Genomic DNA, 9,538 nt, shown 5'->3' on the forward strand with positions numbered 1-9,538 from the left:
TAACTAAATAATCTAATGTTGATCTTCCCTTGATTCCACCACACTGATAATTTGATAATATTTCATTTGCTTCAAGATACCAGTTCAATCTATTGTTTACTATTTCTCCATGATCTTGCAGGTATAGCAGGTCAAAGAGATTGGTCTGTAATTATCTGGATGGTTTTTGTTTTTTTGAGGCTTATTTATGGGTATGATTATTGCTTGCAACCAAACATTTGGAATTTTTGTGCCGAACCATATATAATTATAGATTTTTAAAAGCACAGATAGAGCATTTTTGAAGAGGTTTTTCAGCATTTTGTAGGTGATATGATCGGGTCCAGGTGCTGACTCGTTACTGTCATTAATTTCAAATAGAATTTTTCTCATGGTGATAGGCATATTGTATAATTCTTGTTCTTTTGAGTTGAGTTGTTCTTTTGAATCTAATAAATTTTTTTCTCTGATTTTAATGTTTGCAAAGGTCTTATTTTGGATTTTTGAGTTTTGGTAGAAGTTGTTTGCTAATATATTTGAAATCTCCTCATCAGAATTGTATAATTTGTTATTTAAAATTAATTGGCTGATTTTATTATCATTATTTTTCTTTTTCACTTTCTTGACCATTTCCCAGACTTATTTAATGGGAGTTATACCGGTATGATTATTATTGATAAAAAATTTCCAACAGAGTCTCTTTTCTTCTCTTAAGGTTCTGCGAGCCTCAGCTTTTAATTTTTCATAATTGATGAAGTTGGATTGGATAGGGTTGCTTTTAATTATTTTGAATGCGTTTTGCTTTTGTTTAATTGCATCTCTGCATTAATTATTAAACCAAAGATTTATTATCTTGGATTTTTTATTTCGTATAACCGGGGTTGTTTGTTTTATTATTGTTGTTATGGTTATAATACGTCCCATATGCCGTCCAAAGAAGTCCTGGTCGCAAACAATCGAGCAAGACATGAAAGCTCTAAATTTAATTAAATGAAATGGATACAACTGATCGTCTAATTTGGCGCAAAAATTTGATGGCAAAGAAAACAACGTCCTACCTTGAGGAACTGGGTTTCTGGACGCTAAACGAAGATTGATTGATTGATTGTTGTTATGGTGGCTATCCATCTGCCCATTGAGTCGTCCTTTATTGCCTTAAATTCTTTTCCCGTTTCTTATGTCATTTTTTTGAATTTAAGCCAATCGGTTATTTTTAATTTAATCTTTCTCTTTGATTGTTTGTTGAGGATTTATTTTTAATTGTTAGTATTATTGGGAAATGATCGCTGCCATGAAGATCTTCCTCAGCATCCCATTCAATATCCTCAAAGAGGGATGGAGTTGACAAGGCCAGGTCAATTATAGAAGATGAGTTTGTGTGTTCTTGAAAAAATGTTGTTTTGGTTGGTTTGACGAGACAGAGATCATTTTCAACTATACTTTTTCCAATCCTTTTCCCCGAGGATTTCAACTTTGACAACCCCACAACTAACTGACTGTGCCCATAGAAATCACCCAAAAAGAGGAACTGTTTAGGGATCTGTTCGACTATCTGATTTATTTCCTTAGATTTCATCAATAGTTTTGGGTTCATCTACCTATTGCATATTGTTATAGTTTTATTATATGTTATTTTAGATGCTACAAAATGGTGTTTGGTAGTAATATGATGTTGAGATTGAGTCATACTGTTTGCAGTGAAAGCAGTTTGGAGAGTTTTGGCATGGGGAATCCCATGTATGTTTATGTCCTGTTTTTCCACATTTGACACATACAGTTTCCTTACTTGTACATATTTTGTGGTGATGTCCATATCTTTGACATTTGGTACATCTGATGGGTGGAGGGATGAATTTTTCTACCTTTAGCAAATTATAGCAGACCTTTAACTCTTGAGGAACTTGTGTATTTTGAAATGTAAGAATAAAGGTGTTGGTGGATATTATTTGATTATTTTTAGCAATTTTTATGTTGTAAATATCAATGACACCATGCTCGAGCAGTTCTTCTTTTATCTTTTGTTCAGAGCAGTTTTTAAAAATTGTGGTTCTAATCACACCTTTGCTAGTATTAAGTTCTTTGTGTGGAGTAGTTTTAACTTTTACATTTATCAGAGAATCTATTTTTATAATTATTTTCCTTTGTTCTTTATTTTTTATTTTAATAAGAACTCGGTTTGGAAGTACTTTAATGGATTATAGTTTTCCAACAAGATTTTGAAAAAAACCTGTAAGTTTTAATTATGGATAGACGTCTGAAGTTGTGGTCAGGAGTTTGTGCTGTCGGTTCAATGACGAAAAATATTGGTCTGTCGAGCTGCAGTTGATGAAACGACGTTTCCGACCGTGATAGCACCCTCGACCTTCTCAGTTTGCCGACCCACCAAAGCTTTCTCCGGAATTTTCCAAGGAGTCAGATGAGTCAGGAGACATAAGATTTAGAAGATATAATTAATGATGTAACTTAAAGGACTAAGATTCAAAAAAAATTAACTGATGTTTCAGATGATCAGAAAATACAACAAATCAACTGGCTCAAAAAGATGAGTCTACAGATGAAAATGAGGTTGAAAAGATGATGAAAAAAATTCAACAAAAAATGCTGGAAATCCAAAACATTGATATTGGCAAAAGAAAAAATACAAACAAAATTATAAACATTAGACAAATATCAAAAGACCTAATAATAGCAAACGAAGCTTTAAAACAATTAATAACATCAAATAATCTAAACTTGACAGAATTAAAGTTGATGATTTATACAATAGCACTGGTTATCGCAGGTGAAAAAGTAGAAAAAATAAGATCACATCAAGAAGATAGAACACCACCATGGAAAAAAAGAATTCAACAAATTATTAACAATTATAGAAAAGAACTTGCACTAATTAATGAATTCAAGAATGGAAACACTAGTCAAAATGTCAGGAAAAAGGTAGCAATAGTTTATGAAAAAGAAAAATTGACATAGCAAAGACTGGATGAAGTTCAAGCCATGACAATAATGAGATTGCAGGCAAAAGTTTAAAGACTACGAAGATATAGCAAACGAAGTGATCAGATTTATCACAATGAAATGTTTAATAATAATAGAAAAATATTTTATAGACAAATTAGAAACCAGAAACAAGAAATGAAAAATGAAAAATCCCCCATTCTTATCAGATATTGATAGTTTCTGGAGACAGATATTAGAAAATGATATGGAGCATAACAGAAATGCAGACTGGATTAAAGGTATAAAAGATGTCTTTAACCACTTGGGTGAATTTAATTGGATGGATTTTAGCATTGAGGAAATTATTAAAGCCATTCAACAAACATTAAACTAATGAAATTTGATGAAATTACTAAAGCCATTCAACAAACATTAAACTGGAAAACAACAGGACCAGATGAGGTGCAAAATTTTTGGATTAAAAAACTTCCTGCAGTTTATCAAATGATAACAGAAATATTCAATAAATTAATTAAAAATACATCATTTATACCTGAATGGTGGTTGACAGTTGGAATGATATTCTTGATGTCCAAAGGACCAGACACTAAAGACCCTAGTAAATATAGGCCAATAACTTGTCTTCCCACAATGTTTAAAATTTTCACCAGTGCCATATCAAACAAAATATATGATTACTTATGTGCGAATGACTTATTTCCTCTAGAACAAAAAGGATGCAAAAAGCCTTTTAGGAAATGTAAAGATCAGTTATTGGTGAACATGGCAATAATTTGATCAGCACTTAAAGACAAAAGAGATAAGGCAAAAAAGATTTAAGCATAGCACGGATTGATTATAGAAAGGCATTTGACAGTGTCCCACACTCATGGATTAAGGAAGTTATGGCCATTTACAAAATACCAGTGAGGTTAGACAATTTATTAAATATTCAATGTCCTAAGGTGTGCCTTTGCTATGACCAGGGTGTGATATTGACGGAGACTGTAGAAATCATAACAGGAATCTTCCAAGTAGACTTTCTCACCGTTGCAGTTTTGTATGTCTCTGTTCCCACTGTTCCCACAAGCTCGTTATGCCAAACGATTATCAACTTAAAAAAGCGCTAACGATATTAAACAACTTCAGTTGTGATATACAAATGAAATTTAGATTAGACAAGTGTGCTACTCTGATTATTAGAAGAGGTGCGGTGGTGCGAAGCAGTGGCATAAATGTTGATCAGGATATCCGCTTTAGAGTTGTAGATGCGGAAGAAACGTACAGATATTTTGGGATGGAAGAAGCGGAAGGAGTGCAACAACAAATGATGAAGAAACAATTTAAAAAAAATACTATTGTAAAATTAAATTAAAATCATTGAATGGAGACGATCAGAGTTACAGCAAATAGACAGAAGAACAAGAAAATTTTTGACTATGGGAGGAGCACATCATCCGAATGACGATGTTGATTGATTGTATTTTGGCAGAGATGAAGGAGGTAGGGAATTAATAGGAATAGAAGACTTTTTTGAAAAGACAATTATGAACCTCAACGAGTACATTTTCAAGAAACAAGACAGACTAGTTGAAATAATTGTAAAAGCTGATAAAAATTAGAAAAAATATTCAATTTCTAAAGAAGTACGTATAATAAAAAATTGTCATTCCATAGATAAAGATGTCAGCTAACAAGAATTTAAAAAACGTCTGGAAGATTATCATGTAAAAAGTACAAAAAGAAACAAGTACATGGTCAATTTTTTAACAATATAGATAAATCAGGAATAGATTTGAAAAAAACATGGCAATGGTTAAGCAGCTCAGGACTAAAGGTGGAAACCGAAGGTCTGCTAATTGCTGCACAAGATCAAGCATTAAACAAGAAATACTTTCAAAAAAGAATACTCAAACAAAATGTTAATGGTCTCTCCAGAACGTGTCACAAACATGTTGAAAGCATTAGCCATGTCAGATCTGGATGTACTGTATTAGCACCAACTGATTATACCGAAAGACACAATCGAGTTGCAAGCTATATTCACTGGGTGATAAGTAGACAGGTTGGATTAGAGACATGTGAACCGAAGAATGAAACGAACTATGTCAATGATCAAATTTTATAGGACACACCAGTTATAACAGATAGAAAAGCAAACAGACCAGATATCATTGTCCAAGATAAAAACAAAAAATATGCCCATTGATTGATATCTGTATATGTATCTAAGGAATTGTGTAGCGCCCTTATTGAATAACTTCAGAAGCGCTAGCTTCACTTGAGAGTGTCAAAACAAATGATGTTTCAAACGTTTCTTGAAAACATGTCGGCTCATGTTGTTGAATTTTTTCAAATGTACAGGTAGTGAGTTCCACATTTTTGCAGACGAAACAAAAAAACTTTTTTTCCCAAAACAAGACGAATTGAATCTAGGAAGCATAAGATCACCATTATCGCAAGATCTCAGTCGACTCCGATTTGCAATTTCTGAAACTAACTGCAGTTGTTTCCTCAGATAAGTTGGAGCGTCACCAGCAAGACAATCTCTGATTAGAAGAACTAGTTTGAAAACGATTCTTTCTGGCATGCGGAGCCAGTGTAAATCATCCCTAACGTATGATTAAATTGAGTCGAATTTCGAATAACCAGCAACAAGTCTCGCTGCAGCGCTCAAAACAGACTGCAAATCATTTCGTCATTTCGAAGGGATGAGTTGACACCAAACATAATCGCATTGCAGTGGTCAATTCTTCACAGATAAAACTACAAACGAGTGCTTTTGTTGACTCAACTGTCAAAAAACGTCTGATAGATCTTATTCTATGGAGTTGGTAGAAACATCGCTGGCAGAGTTGACTAATATGCTTTTCAAATGAAAGATGAGGATCCAGTATGACTCGAGATTCGTTACTGGATTTTTGTAGTCCTTTAAACGGCTGAGGCCATGTGGTGTTCCCATCCACAAATTCAAGTTTTTTTGACGTTGAGTTTAAGCATGTTAGATGACATCTAGCGACTAAACAAGTCCACTGCATTCGACACAGCAGAGGAGATTTGAAGTGATGAGTCAAGTAGTCCAAATCCATAAAGTTGAATATCATCAGCGTATAAGTGGCAGCCAAGGCCGGCTGCTTCGACGACGTTGACAATATCTGCAGTGTACATGATGTATAGCAAAGAACCAAGTACTGAACCTTGCGGTGTATAGCAAAGAACCAAGTACTGAACCTTGTGGTACACCGCAGATCAATTCTGAAAAAGCCGTGCCCAGACCACTCCTTCCAACACTGACAATTTGAGACCTGTCCGTTAGGTAGGACTGGAACCATCTGAGAACATCTACACCAATACCAAATGAAGTAGAAAGACGCTTCAATAAAATCTGGTGGTCAACTGTGTCGAAAGCAGCACTTACATCGAGAAGTGCCAGCAATAATATGTTACCAGCATCAATGGCGTCACAGACATCTGAAACCACTTTAAGATCGCTGTCTCAGTTGATTGAACTTTTGGAAGTAGTGAGTTTTTGTTTAGATAAGCAAGGAGCTGGCGAGCGACAATTCTTTCAATTGTTTTGGATACGAAGGTAAGGTTCGAAATGGGTCTGTAATTGGCCACAACGTTGTTCGCTAGACCAGGTTTCTTCAACAACACGTGATGAAGGAGAACGTGGAGTTGGGAGAGAGAAAAGAGAACGAGGATGAATGAAACCAGTGTACAGATGAAAAATGTGAATATGTTTTTGAGAATATAGATTGTTTCAATAGATTTCGTCACATGCAGTGGTGCTGCTACTTGCCCAGATAATGGTAATAGTATCATTAATGATTTATTATATATATTTTTATTTATTTATTGGAAGAAGCACAAAAAAGTAAACATAATACTTGTGATAGTGCCTTAACTAAAGTTGTCCTTTCAACCAAGTTCAACAAAAAATTCAACAAAGTTAATTGAAAATGAAGAAATTAAAAATGATGGTAATTCATGCACGCGAACATACGTCACAAAAATTTATACATTTGCATTTCAAAAGTAAATAATGTTCACCTCCCATAATATTGGCAATTAAATAAATAAAGATTGAATCGACACGAAAAATTCACAGTAGAGGTTCATTACAGAAACAAATTCAAATATCAATTTTGGCATATTTTAAAAAGTTTATCGTTAAAGGATCATTACATAGGCAAATGCGAGAATCATGATGTTATTAACTCATTATGAAAAATTTATCGTAGAAAGTCTATTACAAAACAAATTCTATTTTTATAAAATGTTTACCGTAAAAGAACTATCACACACATTCATTTTCATTTTGAAGTTTACCGTAAAAAGTTTATCGTTCGAAGCATATTCATGCTCCCTCAAGTACTTTAGATCCATAATTCACTCATGCACGCACATTCATGTCCACACATTCATATCCATCCATACACATTCATATTCACTCATACACCTTCATAACAATCCATACACATTTATATCAATTCATACATCCATACACATTCATATCCATCCATACACATTCATATCCATCCATACACATTCATATCCATACACATTCATATCCATCCATACACATTCGTACCCACTCATACACATTCATATCAATCCATACACATTCATATCATTCCATACACATTCATATCCATCCATACACATTCATGCCCACTCATACACATTCATAACAATCCATACACATTCATAACAATCCATACACATTCATATAGATTCATACACATTCATGCCCATTAATACACATTCATATCCATTCATACACATTCATATCCTTTCATACACTTTCATAATATATTCGCGCTCCATATCAAAGTGGTCGTCTTTCTTGTTATTGATACTATAATTATTGTTATAAAAAATAAGTATTTTTATTAATTAAATAATTTTTGAGCTTATTTTTAAATAAATGGATCAAAGTAATTTCTTTTATTTCCAGCGGAATTAGCTCGTCCCAGACTCTTGGTCCTGTTATTTTTAAACTTGAATTCACTAATTTAATTCTCTGCGATACAAAATAAAATGTATGCGCGCTTCTCAAGACTTTTGTTTTGACATTTGACGCTAGGGTAAAGAAATCTAGAAAAAATTTTGGTAACTTTTGTTGTAAGTATTTAAACACGAAGATTGCCAGAAAGTAAAGATGCAAATTTTTAACGCTAAGAATGTTTGCCTCCGTGTAATAACCAGTTATGTGGCAACGTGGATGAAGGCCAAGCAGCAATCGAATAAATCGATTTTTTGTTACGACAATTAGATTAAGGTCTTAGACTATTGCCCCAAAGAAGATTACAATAGACCAAATAAGTATGAATTAACGCATAATAAAGATTTACTAATATATTTTTATTAATTTTATGTTTAATTTTATGTAGCATACCTATGATTCTATATGATTTTTGTGATATTGAATTAATGTGCAAATCCCATGACAGGTTATCTCTGATTACTATACCTAAAAATTTTGTTTCAGTGGAACGAGATATTATTTTGTCATTTATTGATATTGTCAAGTCATTATTTGTAATTATTTTCGGACCGAATATTAAATAAGTACATTTTGAATAATTTATTATTAATTTATTTAATAAAAACCAGTTTCCTATATATTTTAAGTTATTATTAATTATTATCTGATCTTCTTGAGGATTTTTGGTATGAAAAAAGATAGTGGCATCGTCAGCAAAAAGTAAGAATTGAGCTGTAGTAGGAACCAGACAGAGGTCGTTAATAAACACCGAAAAAAGCAATGGTCCCAGTATTGATCCCTGCGGAACACCGGAGTTTATAATTAACTTCTCCGAATTGTGTCCATTTATCGAGACATATTGTTTTCTATTTTTTAGGTAAGTGGAAAACCAATTAAGAGCTACTCCTCTGATTCCATATACTCGCAGTTTCTGTAAAAGTAATTCATGGTTTATAAGATCAAAGGCTTTTGACAGGTCTATAAAGATTCCGACAGTTAAGAATTTTTCGTTTAGATTATACATCACCCTTTGTGCAAACTCCAACACAGCAAGCTCTGTTGAATGGTTTGGTCGAAAGCCGTATTGCCTATCTGTAATGATGTTGTTAGCACTTAAGAATGAGTTTAATCTAGAGTGCATTAGTCTTTCTAGAATTTTTGAGAGTGGCGAGAGGAGAGAAATGGTTCGATAATTAGATACTTCCAGTCTGTCACCTTTTTTAAATATTGGTAGAATTTTCGCAGTTTTAAAGCACTGAGGAAAAATTCCTTGTGACAGTGAAAAATTGCATATGTGGGTTAATGGGACAATTATATTATTTATTATTTGCTTAACTAAATAATTACTTAGTTCATCATCGGATGTGCTTTTTTTGTTTTTCATACTCCCAACTAATCCTATTATTTCTAATTCGTTAGTTAATTCAAGATAAAAAGATTTGCATATTGGCTTAATTAAATTAATACTATTCTGATTCTGTGCGTTATCATTTGTATTATCTAATAATGATTTAGTGATATTGACAAAATAGTTATTAAAAGTGTTACATATTTCAGTTATATTTTCGATTATTATATCATTAGTTACTATTTTATTGATAATTTGTTTGTCTGGTTTTTTATTTAGCATGT

General features: G+C 32.9%; 1 protein-coding gene across 1 annotated transcript; it reads left to right on the forward strand.

The window, feature by feature from the left end:
• Positions 1-3,118: 3,118 nt before the first annotated feature.
• Positions 3,119-4,291, forward strand: HELRODRAFT_164088 (hypothetical protein; the record flags this gene model as incomplete). Its single annotated transcript, XM_009029129.1, has 2 exons — positions 3,119-3,215; positions 3,903-4,291. 2 exons carry the CDS (start codon positions 3,119-3,121, stop codon positions 4,289-4,291), a joined length of 486 nt encoding a protein of 161 aa, XP_009027377.1.
• Positions 4,292-9,538: the final 5,247 nt, after the last annotated feature.

Source organism: Helobdella robusta (assembly GCF_000326865.2).
Source record: "Helobdella robusta unplaced genomic scaffold HELROscaffold_6, whole genome shotgun sequence".
Taxonomy (NCBI): Eukaryota; Metazoa; Annelida; class Clitellata; order Rhynchobdellida; family Glossiphoniidae; genus Helobdella; species Helobdella robusta.